This window comes from Uranotaenia lowii, chromosome 3, assembly GCF_029784155.1.
Source record: "Uranotaenia lowii strain MFRU-FL chromosome 3, ASM2978415v1, whole genome shotgun sequence".
Taxonomy (NCBI): Eukaryota; Metazoa; Arthropoda; class Insecta; order Diptera; family Culicidae; genus Uranotaenia; species Uranotaenia lowii.
The window spans coordinates 50,202,169-50,225,316 of record NC_073693.1 but is presented as its reverse complement, the minus strand read 5'-3'; the positions used below and the strand labels follow the sequence as shown (position 1 = coordinate 50,225,316).

Below are 23,148 nucleotides of genomic sequence, written 5' to 3'. Positions count from 1 at the left end.
AAAAAATCGTTCCACGCCTTTTTTTGATTGATTTGTTCTTGAGTTTTTTTATTTTGGCATTTGCGGAGCAGATTTTTGATTACTTGTAGGAGGCTCTGGGGTACTTATTTCTAATCCGACCTCATCACTGCGGATATCTTCATCAGCTACGGATACCTTTTGTGGGTTTAGACTAGTTTTAAACGCCGCATGAATTTACGAACGAAGATATAGTTGCGTTTTTACCCCTTAATTCCCCTATATTTAGTTAACAATAAAAAAAAATTATTTGACCTAGAACAGTTTGAAAAAAAAATAGATCTATCATGTGTGATTTTTTGTTCAAGGAGTTATGGCTGTTTTAGTCTCAATTCCCCTAGATTTCATAAAAATTTAAAAACCTGTTCCGACTAGAAAATTTGAAACCAAATTAGCCTTATTTTTTTTTTTTTGACTTCGTAAAGGAATCGAATGAAGGCTACTTGAGCAACACTACACGCTTCGGAAAATTATGCTATGGTTGATTTTACCCTTGATTTCCCTATATTTTTCAATCCATTCTTTAATTAAATTTACCTTTCTGGTAAAAAAAATATTGTGAAAATCTTGCGTTAATATACTCAAAATCGAGAGCAAAGTTGAATTTTAGTCTTAGAAAAACTGAAAAAATGCAAATTGACAAAAGGTTCGAAAACAGCTACCTTTAAATAGTCGTCAAATATTCTGTGTTTCGTGTTTGAAAAATCTAAAAATGCAAAGATATGCCAAATAACGTCAACTTTTCAAACTTTTTTTTAAATATTAATATTTGATTGAAAAGAACGGTTTTATGCCACATTTTTGCATTTTTTGTGATCATGATCTTGAAAAATATCAAAAACATTTATCCTTATGTGCAACGTATAGCTTCTGACTTCACGTTTCTTGAAAACTAAGTAAATTTTTTTTAACATTCCGTAGCTGATCTGCAGTCAATGTTCCAAAGCATGTTTTTTAAGATTTTTTCTTAGACTTTGATCATCGAAAAACTGAAGTGTTGTAGCTGAATATTGTATAAAAAACATATTTGAGTTACGTAACGAGGTTTCCGAAACAAAAAAAAATTATATATCGGTTGGGAAACTGGAGAAAGATATATTTTTTTCAGGGGTTTTCAGTCCCAAATTGCAAGATATATTGATTTTAGTCAGGAGTATAAAATTAACACTTCATGAACTGTAACGGGTAAAAAATTGAGGGACGGATAATAATAATCAGCTCAAAGTAAGGCTCTCACATTTCAATTGAATATCTTTCCCTGTCAAAATGTCTAAAATTATTTTCAAATTTTTAAGTTTTTGATTTCTTATGACAACATTCGGAACACATGAGGGACCGCAATAAAAATCTAAACCTGAAAACATCAAAATAAAGAAAACTACAAATATCGCGATTAAACCTGGACCAAATTTCATAAATTTAATATCTCTAAATAACCTAAACTAAAGTGTACAATCGTCATTTAATAAGATTTCATTTGATATGATAAGTTCTTTTTTGTACTTGTTAAAATTTTTGTCAATTTTGTCAATTTTGTCATTTTTGTCATTTTTGTCATTTTTGTCATTTTTGTCATTTTTGTCATTTTTGTCATTTTTGTCATTTTTGTCATTTTTGTCATTTTTGTCATTTTTGTCATTTTTGTCATTTTTGTCATTTTTGTCATTTTTGTCATTTTTGTCATTTTTGTCATTTTTGTCATTTTTGTCATTTTTGTCATTTTTGTCATTTTTGTCATTTTTGTCATTTTTGTCATTTTTGTCATTTTTGTCATTTTTGTCATTTTTGTCATTTTTGTCATTTTTGTCATTTTTGTCATTTTTGTCATTTTTGTCATTTTTGTCATTTTTGTCATTTTTGTCATTTTTGTCATTTTTGTCATTTTTGTCATTTTTGTCATTTTTGTCATTTTTGTCATTTTTGTCATTTTTGTCATTTTTGTCATTTTTGTCATTTTTGTCATTTTTGTCATTTTTGTCATTTTTGTCATTTTTGTCATTTTTGTCATTTTTGTCATTTTTGTCATTTTTGTCATTTTTGTCATTTTTGTCATTTTTGTCATTTTTGTCATTTTTGTCATTTTTGTCATTTTTGTCATTTTTGTCATTCTTGTCATTTTTGTCATTTTTGTCATTTTTGTCATTTTTTTTCATTATTGTCATTTCTGTCATTTTTGTCATTTTTGTCATTTTTGTCATTTTTGTCGTTTTTGTCATTTTTGTCATTTTTGTCATTTTTGTCATTTTTGTCATTTTTGTCATTTTTGTCATTTTTGTCATTTTTGTCATTTTTGTCATTTTTGTCATTTTTGTCATTTTTGTCATTTTTGTCATTTTTGTCATTTTTGTCATTTTTGTCATTTTTGTCATTTTTGTCATTTTTGTCATTTTTGTCATTTTTGTCATTTTTGTCATTTTTGTCATTTTTGTCATTTTTGTCATTTTTTGTTATTTTTGTCATTTTTGTCATTTTTGTCATTTTTGTCATTTTTGTCATTTTTGTCATTTTTGTCATTTTTGTCATTTTTGTCATTTTTGTCATTTTTGTCATTTTTGTCATTTTTGTCATTTTTGTCATTTTTGTCATTTTTGTCATTTTTGTCATTTTTGTCATTTTTGTCATTTTTGTCATTTTTGTCATTTTTGTCATTTTTGTCATTTTTGTCATTTTTGTCATTTTTGTCATTTTTGTCATTTTTGTCATTTTTGTCATTTTTGTCATTTTTGTCATTTTTGTCATTTTTGTCATTTTTGTCATTTTTGTCATTTTTGTCATTTTTGTCATTTTTGTCATTTTTGTCATTTTTGTCATTTTTGTCATTTTTGTCATTTTTGTCATTTTTGTCATTTTTGTCATTTTTGTCATTTTTGTCATTTTTGTCATTTTTGTCATTTTTGTCATTTTTGTCATTTTTGTCATTTTTGTCATTTTTGTCATTTTTGTCATTTTTGTCATTTTTGTCATTTTTGTCATTTTTGTCATTTTTGTCATTTTTGTCATTTTTGTCATTTTTGTCATTTTTGTCATTTTTGTCATTTTTGTCATTTTTGTCATTTTTGTCATTTTTGTCATTTTTGTTATTTTCGTCATTTTTGTGATTTTTGTGATTTTTGTCATTTTTGTTTTTGTTGTCATTTGTGTCATTTTTGTAATTTTTGGCATTTTTGTCAGTTTTGTCATTTTTGTCATTTTTGTCATTTTAGTAATTTTTGTCATTTTTGTCATTTTTGTCATTTTTTGTCATTTTTGTCATTTTTGTCATTTTCGTCATTTTTGTCATTTTTGTCATTTTAGTAATTTTTGTCATTTTTGTCATTTTTGTTATTTTTGTCATTTTTGTCATTTTTGTCATTTTTGTCATTTTTGTCATTTTTGTCATTTTTGTCATTTTTGTCATTTTTGTCATTTTTGTCATTTTTGTCATTTTTGTCATTTTTGTCATTTTTGTCATTTTTGTCATTTTTGTCATTTTTGTCATTTTTGTCATTTTTGTCATTTTTGTCATTTTTGTCATTTTTGTCATTTTTGTCATTTTTGTCATTTTTGTCATTTTTGTCATTTTTGTCATTTTTGTCATTTTTGTCATTTTTGTCATTTTTGTCATTTTTGTCATTTTTGTCATTTTTGTCATTTTTGTCATTTTTGTCATTTTTGTCATTTTTGTCATTTTAGTAATTTTTGTCATTTTTGTCATTTTTGTCATTTTTGTCATTTTTGTCATTGTTGTCATTTTTGTCATTTTTATCATTTTTGTCATTTTTGTCATTTTCATCATTTTTATCATTATTATCATTTTTATCATTTTTATCATTTTTATCATTTTTATCATTTTTTTCATTTTTATCATTTTTATCATTTTTATCATTTTTATCATTTTTATCATTTTTGTCATTTTTGTCATTTTTGCCATTTTTGCCATTTTTGCCATTTTCATTTAAAGTTGGAAAACAAGACATTTTTCATTGATCCTTAATGCACCTCTGTTTTAAACATTCATCTTGGCTTCACTCTGTTGCATTGCTGTAGAATTTCCCGAAAAACAAATCGCCAGATAGAAGGGCGGTCAGGACGCCATCTAACAGCATTCTTCTGAATGCAGCATTTCTCCCGTTCGTCCCAGCAAAGAATCCATTCTACATTATTCTGCCCTTGGGGAAAAACTTGAGCCATTTTCCCTTCGGAGCGAATGGAACAACGACGATCGGCCTAGATGCGCCGTGATTTTTGGCCCTCGTTGCAGAGGATTCCCATATTTGCTGCAATTTGTATTATGTTAGTGGATAGGTTTTTCAGAAATTTTCCAATTCTATTTGCGAAAACGTAGACGTATTTATACTGATATCGATGGAAAGATATGGAAGAGTAACATTCGGTAGCGTTCGCTAGAAAATACTTTTTTGTGAACACTCCCATAAGCTAAAAACTCAACTTAAATATGCAAAAAGCAAGCAATATAGACATTTTAACCCTCATTTATCCCTTTAATGTACATGATTCAGACAAAAACCCATCGTCATATTGTTAGGATTCATAAAGAGCACCATTTAGGCGTTATAAATATCCCTTCCCCTCAGACACTTCTTCTGAGGGCCCGGAATGATTCGGCTAGTCCCTGATAATGGTCTTTTAATTGCAATTAATGCTTGATAATAATACACTTGAAGTTGGTTCTGCTGCAAAGTCCGTTTGCCGGGTTTTTACCCCGGGTTGTGCCGGAATTAAAGGGATAGTCCAGTGAGCGAGAGAGACGATCATCGGTCCTCTTACGGAAATGTTCCGCATAGAAATATCCATTGAGTACATTCTAAATCTGATTGGGAGATTTGTCCGGAACATCCCATCTCCGCAATTGGGTGTCGATGAATATCTAAGTAAAATGAAATTTAATGCATCTCGCCCCATAGTTAGACGGCCTCAAGAAGCCTGGGGCTGTGGCCAACAAGTTCCGTAAAAGGGCTGGGAAAGGAAGGGGGTCATTGGCAAGCAGGTGACCACCGTCCTGGGGGTTGTTGGTTTAGAATTTGTAATTGAGGCCCCTTTGAATGGAAGAGGACAGGAGAATCCAACGGGAGGAACATGACGATATGGTTTGGATAATCCTGATTCCTCTGGAGCTGCTAGAGCATCCTCTTTTCTAGAGCCAAAGAGGAGGTGGCCAAGCACAACAATGCAATGGCCAGGAGCCAACGAACGGCCAAAAACCGCCAGCAGGGATATAAGCTAGGATTCCGGACACACGACGACGACGACGATGATGATGGTCTGGCTGGGCTGGTCATCCAGAAGGAGAAAAAGACAACTCTATATAACCCTAACGAGCTTAATCGAATTTGAATGAAAATTGCTGGCCCCATTATGCTGATGTGGCAGAATCCTCCTCATAATCCAGCGATGAATGAGTAGTGAGGAGGAGGAGGAGGACAAATTTTCTAGATAGCTTGCCCTGAAGTGGGCGGCAGGAAAATTCGGAAAATCAGGGGGAGGGGTTGTTCTGTCCTCGTGCTCATAACATCATGCTTTGGGCCCGTTATTGGATTGGATTGGATGATACCTACCCCCGGAATAATCTGGAACACATTCTCTCATTTGGAAATTGCTCTTATGCTGCCGAAAATTGTTATCGGGAACGAGTTAAATCATTTTCCGAAAGCCAAAAACAAAATGCAAGCCAGAAGAATCATATTATTTCTTTTAAAACTAACACTCTTTGTTAAAATTCTGAATATTCAGACACTGAACTTGAAACTCAAACCGTTATTTGGAATCCAAATTCTGCAATAATTCTTGAGCTCTAAAATTGGACCTTAGGCCATTGAAAACTGTTAAATAATTAATAATTTAGTAGTTGGGGAATGAATTAGGATTAAAGAAATAAATTTAAGCGTTCCCAAAAAAAAACATTGATAAGATCGATATTATTCGAAAAATTCATCGAATTCGGAGGAGAAATATGTAAGTATTGGTAAAAGTTGTCTGTGTGTTATCATGACCAACGATTAAGTACAAATGTCAAAATAAAAAAAATCACAAAATACTGAAATATAAATTTTTAGGTTTCATCAGTCCCAAACAATGAAAAATTGGATTTCGAAGTAAAATTTAAAAAAAAAAATGTGTGCAAGATTCAGACACTAGTTCAAAAACCCGATTTAATACACTTGACAGTGGATTGTAGTCTTTCTTACAGCGTGTAAATTATTACATATATATATGACGCAAAATAGTAAACAAATGCTAGAGTTCTAAATTTTACATTATTCAATTATGACGAAAGAATTTTGAAGGCAGTAGATCCAATATGAACACAAAAATATTCAAAGGATAAAATTATTTTAAAAATATTACCATTTTGGGATAATATACATTAAATTGGTGGTTTTAAAAATGACTGGATCCCGTTTCGAGGATTTATTTTTAAATAAATATAGTCTCAATGTGCTCTTTTTGGAGTCACAGCATAGCAACTTCAAAATAAATGAAAAACTAAAGTAAATAAAGATTACAATTTAAAAAAGATTATGTTTCAAATAATTCTGGGCAACTCCTAAGGAAGGAAGCGAGTATATTAGTTGTTACATGTAGAGTCCAATGTCCGATGAAATATATTTTAAAATTTGTATTTTTGGTCGTTTTTTAAACGTTTAACAGTTTTTAAATTTGGACTTTTTTTTATTTTGTCATTTAAGTATGTATGTTTTTGTAAATTTTGTGGTTTTTAATATTAATTTAATTTAATTTAATAGTAATTCTTATCATATTTGTAAATTTGAACATTTTTTATGTATTCTAGCATTATGATGAATTATCACTTTTGTCTGACAAATTTGAATATGAAAAAAATGACAAAAATGGCACAAATGACCAAATTTACAAAACAAACATACAAGACAAAACTGATTTAATTGACAAGATTGAAAATAATAATTCAAAACTGACAGTATTGACAAAATTTGAGAAATTGACAAAATTGAATAAATTGAAAAAAAATCACAATATGTCCTTTATTTGATTTTTTTTCCTTTTGTGTCTATTAAATTAATTTCGTCGATTTTTTTTATTAAGTCAATTTTGTCAACTCTGACAGTTGATAATTTGATCGAATTTTTCAAATTTGAATGTCAATTTTGTCAATTTTATCATTTTTTTTTTAAATTTTTCCATTTTGTCAGTTACATCAATTTTGTCAATTTTTTAAAATGGTGAATAATAAATTGGTGAATTTTCTGTTTTTTTGATTTTGTTTTCTTTGACAATTTTGTATTTGTTTGCAATTGTCATCATTTTTGTCAATTACATCAATTCTGCCAGTTCGTTATTTTTGTCAAAGTTGTTATTTTTATTTTCAAATTGGTCAATTTTTCGTTTTTTTTATTCTGTTTCTTTGACAATTTTGTATTTTTGGCTTTTTTCTTCGTTTTTGTTAATTTTGTCAACTTGATAATTTTGTCAAAACTGTAATTTTTTATCAAATTTGTCAGTTTTTTGGTTTTTTTTATTCTGTTTTTATTGACAATTTTGTTTTTTATCCTTTTATTTATCCTTTTAATACTTTAATTTTCATTTTTGTCGTTTCTGTCATTTATTGTCAATTTAGTCTATTTTATTACAATTTTATGATTTGTTTCAGTTTTGTCAGTTTTGGAAATTTTATCAATGTGACAACCAATCTGGCCAATTTGGTCAATTCTGTTCTTATTATCTATTTTGCGAAGTATGTAAATTGTTTTTGAAAATTTTAATAATTTTGTCACTGTCGACATTCTGTCATTTTCGCTATTTTTGTCAATTTTTTTTTCATTCCTGTCATTTTGGTCAATTATGTCAATTCGGTTCATTTAGTCATTTTTGTAATTTTTGCAATTTATGTCACTTTGCTATTCTATAAATTTTTTTTCAATTGCGTCAATTTTACCAATTTTCTCTAATTTAGTGAAATTTTTAACGTTTTTAATTTTTCAATTTTGTAAACATTATCATTCATTTTTGCCATTCTTGTAGCTTTTGCATTTTCTTTCATTGTTTTTCAGTTCAATCATTCAAATTAACAAATCGACAAAATTAACGAAATAAACAAAAAAAAATTACAAAATAACAAAACATTATCATTACTACTAAGAATAATATCCCGAAATCTTATCTACATAGAAATCAAACACCAGAATGATCTTTTGATTTTCAGACAATAAATCATAATTCAAATAAATATGAAAAAATCCCTGTGCTAGCATAAAAATTGATAACATTTTTGACGCATATAAAAATCAAATTTTTTGTAACTCAATATATACTTGTTAATTTCAAATAAAAAAAAAACAAATAAAATCAGTTGATTAGAGATTTAACTGAAGCCATATGTTGAAATTATTTTTTTTAACGAAAACAAATAACTCAGTCTTGATCAGGTTCGATTTGGTGGCTCACAATACTGCACAATTTATTAAAATAAAAGAAAAGCTTATTTAAACAGTCATCAAACAAAATAAATATTATTGTCAAATGGTACGTTAGAAACGAAGAATACCATACCGTTGGCATTTCATTTTATCTTATACTAGCTGATCCCATACGAACTCCGTTTCGCTTTCAACTTGGAATATGTCATGAACAATTGCATAAAAGTCAATTAAAAAGCATTTTGCAGATGCACTTTTGAATTCATTGTTAAGTAAAAATTGCAAAAAATATTGGACGATCACTTTGTCTGTCGTCAGCTACTAAATTTGAAACCAGGAATCAATTGACCGTGCCAAAAAACCCCCGTGTATAAATTTCGATTCGATCGTTGCATAACAACACGATTATTGCCAAAAAGTTAAACCCTTTTCGGTGGCCTCTTATACAATCTTTGATATCTGAAATCGATTGTCCTTCCCTCAAAACTCCCGTGTGCCAATTTTCAAAGCAATCCGTTGTATAATAACGTCAATATTGCTAAAATAGTGAAAAAATAATTAATATGGACGACCCCTTTCGTCGACCCCTGGCAAAATATTTGACATCTAAAATCGATGCCCGTCCCTGAAATCTACCGTGTGCAAAGTTTCATCCAAGCCGTTGCATAATTTGGACGATATAGCAAAAATATTAAAAGGTTAATGTGGACGACCCCCTTTGCCGGCCCCGTATACTGGATTTATTACCCGAAATCCATTGCCCGTCCCTCAAAACTCTCGTGTACCAATTTTCGTCTGAATCCGATGTATAATAACGACAATATCGCATCAACAGTGAATAGTTAATATGGACGACCCCTTTGGCCGACCCCTGATTTTGATATTGATAAGAGAAATCAGTTGTTCGTCCCTAATAACTCGTATGTGCAAATTTTCATCCCAATCCGATGTATATAAACGACAATATCACTAAGATACTGAAAATTTAATATGGACGACCCCTTTTGCCGGCCCCTTACGCTGAATTTGATACCTCAAATCGATTGCATGTCCCTAAAAACATCCGAGCGCAAATTTTCGTTTCAATCCGATGTACACTAACTTCAATATCACAAAATATTGAAAAGTTAATATGGACGACCCCTTTTGCCGACCCCTGACCTCAAATTCAATACCTGAAGTCGATTGCTTACCTTTCAAAACCCCTATGTGCAAATTTTCATCACGATCCGACGAAAAATGACATGAAAAACGCCCAAACAATATTTGTCTGGTATGGACGACCCCCTTCAGAAGGGGTCATCCGAAAATCTGAAAACATTTTTCATCATTCCTGGTCCTAATGAGCATCCATGCCAAATTTCAGCTCTCTAACTCTTAAGACGGCTGAGTCTATAGAGGACAAACAAACAAACAAACAAACAAACAAACCCACAGAAATTGCTTTTTATATATATAGACTAGCAGACCCGGTAAACTTCGTCTTACCATGTTAAACTTGGCATCCATTTTCCATTTTTTTTTTCGCTGCTTAATTCTAAAAATCATTAAATATTGAGTTGTTAATCATTTCGCATTTGTGAACTTGTCCTAGTCTTTTTTTACATTTCCCTCCTTTCCGTTTACCGCTTAACTCTATCGAATTGTATGTTGATAATATGTATGTTTCATTTATTGTTTACCATTTAGTTTACTTATTCCGCTATTTCATGTTCCCATTAAGGTTTAAATCGAATTCAAAAGTTCCTCATTAATTGGAATTTATTGTGAATGAAACTTTATGGAAAAAGAATTTAGAATATCGGGAGTATTTGCCCAATATTCTGCCAGACGCAGCACTTTCAGCGCCCGAGTAGCTTTGGATAGTATATTTTTTAGAACTGAAGAAATAAAAACACATTGGAGAAGATTTTTTTACTAACCATTTTCAAGCAGTTTTTTGTTCACTATCCTGACCTTTGGAAGCAGTGGTTATTAATATTCATATTTTCATCAAAATCATGTCCAAAAAAAAATCACCGTTTTTTTTATTTGTTCGAGCAAAAACTGCAAATTAAATTCTTTTGAACATTAACCCAATCAATCATGAAAACGATTGGTTTTGAAAGAGAAAAATATGTTTAGATTTTCTGTTATTCAAGCGAATTAGATACAGCTTTTTTTTTTCTTTTTTATCCTAAAGGAAATGTCTGTCAATTCAAACCATTGTTTTTAAAGATTCTAACTGAAGCATTGGGGTGTCCGGATTTAAAAATTTCCCGAACAGTGTTGGAGGTGATCTGCGATTTCATTTAAGTTTATGTGATATTTTCAAGATTCAATAACATTTAATTAATTTAAAAAATTAAATAGATCGAAAAGAACTAATCTGTTAAGGCTACGATGATTTCATGAGTTCATTCTATTTTCTGGAAATTTTAATGTAAATATACCTCGAAACCTTAAAAAACATTCAAGTGTATTTTTTTAATTATAAATTGTAATTTTCAATAAGGAAACATCGGGGCTAGTGCAAACGGATATCATCACAGTTCAACTTTCATATTGTTTCAAAAAAAAAATCTAAGTAAAAGCTCTTGTTCAGTTCATTTGTCTGTTCATTTTCAACGGATTTGGTTGATGTTCTGTAAATTTAAAGGCGCTTTATACATCTTCCGTTAAGCACATTTGCACTTGTTCGAAAAATTGTAAAAATATTATGTAAATCTTCCCACTTTCCTTTTTTCAAATGTCCGCAAAGAGTCATACCAATATTTCATATGCATCAGTACTAAATTCATATATGTATTTTTTACAACAATTCATTCTTTAATTAACACAAATTTAAAATGGTTTTTTTTTTTTGAATCGTTTAAAAGGTTTAGATTTGTTCAGCAAAATATAAATCTGGGTCACATCAAAGCGTCATTAATAACCATGTGCTGTACAAATGATCTAGGAATCAAGAAGAAAAAACACATCTAGGCTTCATATGGCCACCACATGCATTGAAATAATGCTTGGTTGAGAAATGCGCGCCCAAATATTCCAACTAAACAGTATGCTATGCCATAGTTACTAACCTCCTACGACGTTTGCTCGCGACACCTCGAACAAACCGCCCGGCGCCCAAAAGAAAGAAAATCCCGAAAAAAAATGAAGGCCATGACTTTAATTTGATTCAATTTATTACAAATTCAATGATTACGGACAATTGATGCGACTTTTTGTTGTTTTTATTCGATATAAACCGATTCACATGCCCACAGAATATTCTAAAAATAATTTCATTTGAATCGGTTGGGTCATTCCGGAGGAGTAGTACTACAAACACCGTTACAAGAGAATTTTATATAATAGATTTCATAGAAGTTCTAAAATACATTTAAAAGTGCCCCAATATAGCCTACATTCCTCTACAAGCTGACAACCACTTTTCTTAAAAACATGTTGATAAGTTCAGTGTGCACATTAACCTGTTGATCCCTGGATAAAAAGAGTATAAAAAAAACCTCTGATGTCTTTTTTCACAATGTTTGATGCGAAAAACAAATGGTCCTGTCACATTGGAAAGGGAAATTTCAAATTTGTGAAATGTTATGAGCTGCAGGCTTAAGTTGATCCTAGGTCTAGAACAAAATCTCATGTCAAATTTGGGCCAGATCCGATCATGAAAATCCAATTTTTCATCAATAACTTTGGTCCATTTCTGCCGTTTTCTTTTGAATACAACTTTTCTTAAAGCGAGAAATATTAAATGCGAGGACTTCATTTCGATTCGACTTCAGATAAAAATGATAAAAAATAAAAATTTTAAGGGTGATATTCATCACTGTTGATGCTGCGTTAAAATGTTCAATGCAGTGCCTCATTGATAGTGACGCATAAGGGGTGATACGGTCAAAATTTGATCAATATCAACTTGACGTATTTCTTTCAATTTTGCATTCAAAAAAACCTGAACACCCCTCATTTTGAAGGGCCCCTATATTGATTTTGAATTCACTCTTCAGTTGTCAAAATGCCGTCCAAGGAAGAAGAGCAGCGTATCAAAATTTTTCTCGCGCATCGCGAAAATCCGAGCTACTCGCACGCAAAGCTGGCAAAATCGCTAAAAGTTGCCAAATCAACCGTTACAAATGTAATTTAAGTGTTTGGGGAACGTTTATCGACAGCCAGGAAGTCTGGATCGGGGGGAAATCGAAAACCGGAATCCGCTGAGACGACAAAGAGAGTTGCCGGTAATTTCAAGCGAAACCCTAACCTCTCTCTCCGAGATGCCGCAAATAAGCTGGGTGTATCGTCAACAACCGTGCATCGAGCCAAAAAACGAGCCGGACTATCGACTTACAAGAAGTACTCCAAATCGCGATGATAAACAAAATACGACGGCCAAAGCGCGATCCCGGAGGCTGTACACGACGATGCTGACGAAGTTTGACTGCGTGGTAATGGAAGACGAAACCTACGTCAAAGCCGACTACAAGCAGCTTCCGGGAAAGGAGTTTTATACGGCAAAAGGAAGGGGAAAGCTAGCAGATATTTTCAAGATGAGTAACATCTTCCGAGAATATCGTTTCGAAAACAAAAAATCTCTCAGTAAAGGATTTAGGCGTTGAATTGGATGCGGAACTCAGTTTTTCAAAACATATCTGTTGAAACTAACTCGCGACGACCGAACGACCGATGTTTTCCTAGCGGCGATTATTGTGGACTGACGAATCGCGTGGCAAATGTAAACAACAACAGAGAGTCGCAAGTGAGAGAGAACGTCAATTCGCTATTGTTCTTGAATCGACAAACAGTGAATTCGTAGTGTTCCCTGGAATTGTTGCCAGTTGAACAGATAGGGAGTCATTAGGGAAGTGTTCCCAATATGACGGATGGATAATCCGTCATATCAATCACTCTTGTAACCTGACCTTTTTATAAGACTTGACATGAATAAATATGAACTTATTATCAGTAGTTTCCGATACAAAATAGTATTGCGTTTGATTTTGAAATCACAACAATCGTTGCCGAAGCAAATTCCATATACGGTATGGCAAGTAGGATTTGTCACGAGCTGGACAATCCTTATACCATACCATGATTTTGCTAAAAACCGTTGAGCCCTGTAAAAATTTGTTTCTCTATCGTTTTTAGCTAGACTAGTTGTACACGGTTTACAAGCAATCGAATTGTTGATGGTCCCCCATAAGACCTTTATCAACGATCGATGCTGTGAAATCACCCCGGATTGAAGACTACACTAACAACAACGTCTATAAAGTCCACTTTAAGCATCGGGAAACCAGCTAGTAGTACTTAGATCCAACAAATCGAAGCCTGGTTCCACCGCATCCACAACAATGTGTCATTTAAATAGGTAATGTTTGCAATTAAACTCTGCAGATTCAATATGAAATATTCATAAGTTAAGGAAATAAACCGACCCTACGGCGGCGGTGGTCCCTTTGCTATTGGCATCGGTTCCTCTAGGTGTGTCTTTAATTCCAACTGTGTGTCCAGCCAGTCCACCGGAAGAGGCTTCCTAGAAGGCCTTTTATTGCTCCAACCCGAAGCCAACAGCCAGAAGCCAGAAGAGTCGGACCAATTCGAAACCGTTGCGTAATAAATTAATTTTATCGCTGCACCGCCGCTGCTATTTTGGCAAAGTACACGCAATTTTCTGCTGCCTTGTGTATTACCTATTCTAGAATAGAAGGTTCGGGTGTCGTTTTACCTTTTGAACTGAGCAGCAATTAGTTTTGCCAGAGGTCGATTGTGTTGTGTATTATAGTGCATATATTTAAGCCAGAGACCATGCCTTTCCAAGTTTTGGACTTTGCGGCAACATCGACGTCAGGAAGGACTCTAGAAGGCCTATCGTGTTGGTACTTTGGGACATTGCCCAACCATCGAACGATCTGGCAACTGGTGGAAATATGCTGAATAATTATTGTTGATGATCAATTCGATAGGTACACAGAAAAAAATACTGAGCTTTACATTTCATGTAAAATTTGATTTCATGTAAAATTCGGTCAGATGTGCTGTACACTATAACGCAGCCCTGAAAAAACCATGCGTTTCCTCATTCGGGTCAATTTGTTGTAATTTTACATGACTTTTGCATGAAACGATGTTTGAAATCAAAAGCATTGCAGTCGCGCACAGGGTGTGTCTTATTGTTTTCCAATTTTTATAAATGAAAAGTGAAAAGAAATCTTTAAAAAAACTTTCACCAAGAAACAAATAATGTTTTACTGCTTTAATTTAAAAACCTAAAAATAGTATATTACTCTAGAGAAATTTATAGACATTATTGGATAGGAGTGATTTATTGTTCTAAGCTATACAGTTCCCTTCATGTTCATTTCTAAACATATTTTAAACATAAGAATAACTCTAACCGATAAGGTTGATTTGAAATCTAACATTTCAAAATGAATGGCACAAAAAGTAGTCAAACTTTTGGTAAGAATTTAAAAAAATTGCAGAAAAGCGTCAACAATATTCTTAATTTGTTGTTACAAAAATTTCAGCAAAATAAAGCTACTTTTCTCTTTTTTCATGGATTTAAGTATAAACGTGTTAATTAAAAAAATCGGGCTCATGGACTATTATATAAGTGAATCGTTTTGAGTTGTTTAATATTCATACAAACAAATGACTCGCTTCATTACCCCTTCCTCAAATTCCATCATTTTGCAAATACATTTCAATGTACAACGAATCATAAACAAGTATTCAAAAAAACATTCTAGGTGAACATAATGCTACCTATATTGGAAAAGAAAATGATTTGAAAAAAAAAACCATTCATCCAAAAACTATGAACGAAACATAAAAGAAAATTCAGATAGATACACCCTGTAGCAGAATCGTTTCACAAACAAACACCGAACGGCCGACCGGTAAGCAGCAAGTTCGATTTGATGCGAATCTGTTTCAAGTGTGGAGCTCGTGAATTTCGAGTAAACATAGACATTATGAACATCTTTTAAATCATTGTCATGCTCTGTGTAAGGCTGATGGCTAGAAGTTGATAAGTTATTGATTCAAAAATTAAAAAAGAATAATGAGCCGGAACGGTTTTATTGATATGGTCATGTAAATTTACAATGGCATTTTTCTCTTTTCCGGAATTTACATTACGTCATAAGTCATGTAAATTTAGTAGAAATAACTTGTTCCAATTATTTGCAGGCTAAAACATGTAAAAGCACAAGATTATTTAATACTGTGTACCGTTCAATGGAAACATTGCTTTCAATAAGATTTTATAAGGGAGTAAGAATTTTGGTTTTGATAGTTTGAAAAAGTTGTAAGCTATCCGTGATTCGATTTTAAAATAAAAAAAAAACACTTCAAAAAAGCTTATTCCGGAAAAAGGATAAATTTATTTGCTAATCTAACTCAAAAAATGAAAAAAAAAATTAAAAAAAGACAAAAGTGAAGTGACAAAAATTACAAAAAAAGACAAAAATGACAAAAATGACAAAAATTACAAAAATGACAAAAATGACAAAAATGACAAAAATGACAAAAATGACAATAATGACAATAATGACAATAATGACAAAAATGACAAAAATGACAAAAATGACAAAAATGACAAAAATGACAAAAATGACAAAAATGACAAAAATGACAAAAATGACAAAAATGACAAAAATGACAAAAATGACAAAAATGACAAAAATGACAAAAATGACAAAAATGACAAAAATGACAAAAATGACAAAAATGACAAAAATGACAAAAATGACAAAAATGACAAAAATGACAAAAATGACAAAAATGACAAAAATGACAAAAATGACAAAAATGACAAAAATGACAAAAATGACAAAAATGACAAAAATGACAAAAATGACAAAAATGACAAAAATGACAAAAATGACAAAAATGACAAAAATGACAAAAATGACAAAAATGACAAAAATGACAAAAATGACAAAAATGACAAAAATGACAAAAATGACAAAAATGACAAAAATGACAAAAATGACAAAAATGACAAAAATGACAAAAATGACAAAAATGACAAAAATGACAAAAATGACAAAAATGACAAAAATGACAAAAATGACAAAAATGACAAAAATGACAAAAATGACAAAAATGACAAAAATGACAAAAATGACAAAAATGACAAAAATGACAAAAATGACAAAAATGACAAAAATGACAAAAATGACAAAAATGACAAAAATGGCAAAAATGACAAAAATGACAAAAATGACAAAAATGACAAAAATGACAAAAATGACAAAAATGACAAAAATGACAAAAATGACAAAAATGACAAAAATGACAAAAATGACAAAAATGACAAAAATGACAAAAATGACAAAAATGACAAAAATGACAAAAATGACAAAAATGACAAAATGATAAAAATGACAAAAATGACAAAAATGACAAAAATGACAAAAATGACAAAAATGACAAAAATGACAAAAATGACAAAAATGACAAAAATGACAAAAATGACAAAAATGACAAAAATGACAAAAATGACAAAAATGACAAAAATGACAAAAATGACAAAAATGACAAAAATGACAAAAATGACAAAAATGACAAAAATGACAAAAATGACAAAAATGACAAAAATGACAAAAATGACAAAAATGACAAAAATGACAAAAATGACAAAAATGACAAAAATGACAAAAATGACAAAAATGACAAAAATGACAAAAATGACAAAAATGACAAAAATGACAAAAATGACAAAAATGACAAAAATGACAAAAATGACAAAAATGACAAAAATGACAAAAATGACAAAAATGACAAAAATGACAAAAATTACAAAAATTACAAAAATTACAAAAATTACAAAAATTACAAAAATCACAAAAATCACAAAAATCACAAAAATCACAAAAATCACAAAAATGACAAAAATGACAAAAATGACAAAAATGACAAAAATGACAAAAATGACAAAAATGACAAAAATGACAAAAATGACAAAAATGACAAAAATGACAAAAATGACAAAAATGACAAAAATGACAAAAATGACAAAAATGACAAAAATGACAAAAATGACAAAAATGACAAAAATGACAAAAATGACAAAAATGACAAAAATGACAAAAATGACAAAAATGACAAAAATGACAAAAATGACAAAAATGACAAAAATGACAAAAATGACAAAAATGACAAAAAATGACAAAAAATGACAATAATCACAAAAATCACAAAAATGACAAAAATGACAAAAATGACAAAAATGACAAAAATGACAAAAATGACAAAAATGACAAAAATGACAAAAATGACAAAAAATGACAATAATCACAAAAATCACAAAAATGACAAAAATGACAAAAATGACAAAAATGACAAAAATGACAAAAATGACAAAAATGACAAAAATGACAAAAATGACAAAAATGACAAAAATGACAAAAATGACAAAAATGACAAAAATGACAAAAATGACAAAAATGACAAAAATGACAAAAATGACAAAAATGACAAAAATGACAAAAATGACAAAAATGACAAAAATGACAAAAATGACAAAAATGACAAAAATGACAAAAATGACAAAAATGACAAAAATGACAAAAATGACAAAAATGACAAAAATGACAAAAATGACAAAAATGACAAAAATGACAAAAATGACAAAAATGACAAAAATGACAAAAATGACAAAAATGACAAAAATGACAAAAATTACAAAAATGACAAAAATGACAAAAATGACAAAAATGACAAAAATGACAAAAATGACAAAAATGACAAAAATGACAAAAATGACAAAAATGACAAAAATGACAAAAATGACAAAAATGACAAAAATGACAAAAATGACAAAAATGACAAAAATGACAAAAATGACAAAAATGACAAAAATGACAAAAATGACAAAAATGACAAAAATGACAAAAATGACAAAAATGACAAAAATGACAAAAATGACAAAAATGACAAAAATGACAAAAATGACAAAAATGACAAAAATGACAAAAATGACAAAAATGACAAAAATGACAAAAATGACAAAAATGACAAAAATGACAAAAATGACAAAAATGACAAAAATGACAAAAATGACAAAAATGACAAAAATGACAAAAATGACAAAAATGACAAATATGACAAAAATGACAAAAATGACAAAAATGACAAAAATGACAAAAATTACAAAAATCACAAAAATCGCAAAAATCACAAAAATCACAAAAATCACAAAAATCACAAAAATCACAAAAATCACAAAAATGACAAAAATGACAAAAATGACAAAAATGACAAAAATGACAAAAATGACAAAAATGACAAAAATGACAAAAATGACAAAAATGACAAAAATGACAAAAATGACAAAAATGACAAAAATGACAAAAATGACAAAAATGACAAAAATGACAAAAATGACAAAAATGACAAAAATGACAAAAATGACAAAAATGACAAAAATGACAAAAATGACAAAAATGACAAAAATGACAAAAATGACAAAAATGACAAAAATGACAAAAATGACAAAAATGACAAAAATGACAAAAATGACAAAAATGACAAAAATGACAAAAATGACAAAAATGACAAAAATGACAAAAATTACAAAAATGACAAAAAATACAAAAATGACAAAAATTTCAAAAAATGACAAAAATGACAAAAATGAAAAAAATGAATAAAATGACAAAAATGACAAATATGACAATATTGACAAAAATGATAAAAATTGAGCCTCCATAAAATGAAGGATCTTTCAATTTTGGGACTCTTTTATTTGTTTAGTTTGCACAACACAACAATTCTATTAAAATACATAACAAATCTAGAAATTGGTAAAACCAATTGATTCAAAATTATGATTTATAGTCCGAAAATAGCGTTCGATAAAATTAACGACACGTTAAAAGTGCGTAAATCATCCCGTAAACGGCTGATCAGGCCTCATCAGTTGATTCGAGTTGCCACAATCTTTCGATGCAAATCTCCGTCTATTTGTTTAGCAAATTAGAAGGCATTAAAAAGTCGCTTTCCCTCATCGATTCTCGTTAAACCAGAATTTGGTCCATTTTCTGCAAGCCTCATCCCGTGAATTTCACCTTTATATGCATAAGGATTTTATCCGAGCTATCTAATTAGATCTCAAAACCTCCAAAGTCGTGGCTTTAATTTTAATTACCTTTCTTTCGCTTGTTTTCCCTTTTCCCCTTAGGCTTTTCGATCCAGCTAAGCGATTACCGGAACATAAAGTGTGCGGCGCCAACCCCCTCGACGGCCAATGTCAGCAGCGGTAACAGCAATAACGCCAATTCCTCCTCCAGCTCCAACTCAAGATATTTAACGGTAAGTGCTTCCTCAAACCACCACCAGTCGTCGTCAACGTCGCCTCAAGCAGTAGCAACAACAACTCCAGCTCCGGTGCTGCTCAAATCCGGCGGCAACCGAAGTCATAATAATTATTCGAATAAAAGAGAACAACAACAGATGCTAATTTACACGCCGCCTCAGCCGCCTTCATCCGATAAGAAAAGAGATAAATCACCCGGCACCCGGTCGCTCCTGGTGCCTGCGGCCTCTTTGGTGGCTCCAACGATGGCCCCAACCCCAACTCCTTCATCGACACCACCAGCAACAATAACAACAGGTCGTCAGTCGTCCCCTTCGTCGACATCCTCATCCGCAGCCAGTAGCCCATCCTCGTTCCAGTATGATAGTAACTCGCCGATATTCCGCGATCGGAGCATCGAAGAAACCGAGGCGGCCCATGATTTATTGTCCTTATCGCAGAGCCTGCCCCCACTTCCGGCCCCGTGCGTGGTCACGATTCTTACTCCGACCCCGAGCTCGTCGTCGGAACCGACGGTGAATTTTATCGCGTCACAACAACAGCAGATGAGTGGCAACAACAATGGGACACGTGACCAACAGCCTACTTTGGTTCAAAATGGCAACATCATAAATATCGTGGACCGAAGCAGTGCGACGCAACAGCAGCAGTGTCCTCCCCAGAGATCCGGACCGATATCGATGATTATACCGGGCTACGAAATAACGACCACCATCACTGGTGTTCCGATGATGGAAACCATCGCTGGAGCCGCTCCACCCACGCCGCCCACCTCGGAACATTCGTCCGACACCGAAAGCGTGGAGTCCTCGTCTCCAACAAACAACTCCGGTGGCAACCACAACTTGCTACAAGTAACGTCTTCCAACCACCAAACAATCAAACGTAGCAAGAAATCTTCCAACGGAAGCTCTCCAACCAACAAACGATTGAAAGTGGACCACTCCGTTTCTTCGACAACGACACCGGCAACATCCGAGTCAGCCAAATCAAAAGCAGCCGAGCTGTACACCTACGACGATCTGATCTCAAGCGATGGACGCACCAAGAACCGCAAGAAACCATCCCCAACGGCTCGAGAACACCGAAGCGAATCCAGTGACCAGGAACCAGTCGCCGAGCAAACGAGCAAATGCTCCTCCCCAGTCACGGTCCCGAAAGGCAAATACAAATGTCCGGAATGCGGCAAACAGTACGCCACCTCCAGCAATCTCTCACGCCACAAGCAAACCCATCGTTCCCTGGACTCCCAATCGGCCAAGAAGTGCATAACCTGTGGCAAAGCTTACGTCTCAATGCCAGCCCTCGCAATGCACCTGCTAACCCACAAGCTCTCGCACAGCTGCGGCGTCTGCGGCAAGCTCTTCTCCAGACCCTGGCTGCTCCAAGGTCACCTCCGATCCCACACCGGCGAAAAACCCTACGGTTGCGGACACTGCGGTAAGGCCTTCGCCGATCGATCCAACCTGAGAGCCCACATGCAAACCCACTCAACCGACAAGAACTTCGAGTGCGAACGCTGCCATAAAACGTTCGCCCTCAAGTCCTACCTGAACAAACATCTGGAGTCGGCCTGCTACAAGGACGATGGTGACGACGGCGATGGCACGAAAGCACTCTCCCCGGATGATCATGACCTTGAACCGACCGAGGAGGCACGACGACACAAACGCCTATCGCTGCACGATGAAAACAGTAACGCGACTATCGATGTGGTGACCACTACGGTCGATGACGAGATGGGCGATGATGATGATGATGATTACGATGAAGATGAAGACATTGATATTATTACTGCTTAAACTTCGGGAGACTGTCACGAACACACTCTCTAGCTCTCTAGTCAACTCGTTTCTAGTCAATTTATTTCTAGTCAACTAAGCTTTAGAAAACTTACATTTTTAGGCTCATAATAAGTAGGCTCATAATAAGTAGCTAATGTGGTAGCATTTTTTACATCGAGTGGATGTTTATCCTACAAACTTAAGTATTTGCACGTTAGTGATGACTTTCTCTACACATCTCAACGACCCAGTACTCGACTTACAATGACAATTATTCTCTTCCTCCCTTTCTTATCGTTAAACCGTATGACCCATAAAAATCGAAAATCTCTCTTTAAGGTTAAAAAACACTTTTCTTGATATTAAAATGATTTAATTTTTTTTATTCATTTAGGTATGTAGATAAAAATGTTAAGAAACAATCACTCGATGTGTCCACTTTCGTTCTTAACCACTCTGTCCGGCGAGTTCAAAATCGGGAGCATACCTACGCAATATAAGCCTCTGACATTCAGAGAATCAATAGTTAAGTGAGAGGAACCACAGACCATGTCATCCATCAAAGTCTTTACAGTGTCATCCGGTACCAGTTTCTCAGTTTCTCAGTTTTTTTTTTTTCATTTTCTTAACATGTCCTTCTCTTCTTTGACTGTCTTCTTCCTCTTCCGAAGTTCCCGCTTCATTATTGCCCAGTACTGCTCCTCCAACTCCTTCCGAGTTGGCCTCATACCGCTCCAGGACACTTTTAGAATAATGGCATGATGCCAAATCGGGACAAAATAACGGAGTTTTGTCGTGCTGCTGCAAGAACGGAAAAAGGCGCTTCTCGAAGCACTCAGATTGCCTTTTGTCACGAAAGGCTCACTCCTCAGTCCGCAAGAGCAGATGGCCTGCCAAACGAAATATTTGGAGGCGAACTTCGACATTTTCTTCTTCTTAAATTTGTCATCCACATCGAACTTGCTCTTGCCGGTGGAAAAACTTCAACCCCGGAATTTGCTTAAAATTGGCTTTTATATACGTTTCGTCATCCATCACACAGCAGCCATATTTTGTCAGCATCCTCACGTAGAGCATCCGTGCCCGAGTTTTAGCCGTCGATTGTTGCTACTCATCGCGATTTGGTAAGTTCTCTACCTTATATGTATGTAGTCCAGCTCTCTTCTTTGGATTCTGGACGTAGCTCTGCGACATGCTGATCTTTTTAGGCAAATCACGGCTTGAGACGTTGAGATTTGCTTTAATCATTCGCTTCACCTTTCCCTCCGTCTTTTTGTTCTCGTCCCGGTTTCCTTCCAGCTCCTTTGCCGTGGTTCAACGTCAACTGCTCCTGGAACCGCTTCCACCGCTTCAACACTCTGGAGACGGTTGAATGGTGAATGTTCAATATTTTTCCCAACTGCCAGGACGACAGGTCAGACAATTCCAGGTGTTTGGAAAGAATTTGTTTTCTCGACTTACGTTAGTTCACCTCCATTTTTGTTGAATCGAAAACTCGACTTCGAGTTTGACAGCATGTAAACAATACATATCAATGAGAAAGTGTGCAAAATTTGGTTGATTTTTAACCCAATGGGCAAAAAGTTATGCCCTGTAGAATGTTTCGCAATAATTTCCTGTTCACTTTTTACGCCCATATCAAAGAGTC

The 23,148-nt window shown here is 32.9% G+C and overlaps 1 protein-coding gene across 1 annotated transcript in view; it reads left to right on the top strand.

The window, feature by feature from the left end:
- Nucleotides 1-21,518, top strand: part of LOC129752168 (mucin-2-like) — a 107,377-nt gene extending 85,859 nt beyond the window's left edge. Inside the window, exon 2 of the mRNA XM_055747959.1 lies at nt 19,582-21,518. Within this exon, the coding sequence (XP_055603934.1) occupies nt 19,582-21,518 (1,937 nt within the window). The remainder of the gene's footprint in view (nt 1-19,581) is intronic.
- The last annotated feature ends 1,630 nt before the right edge of the window (nt 21,519-23,148 follow it).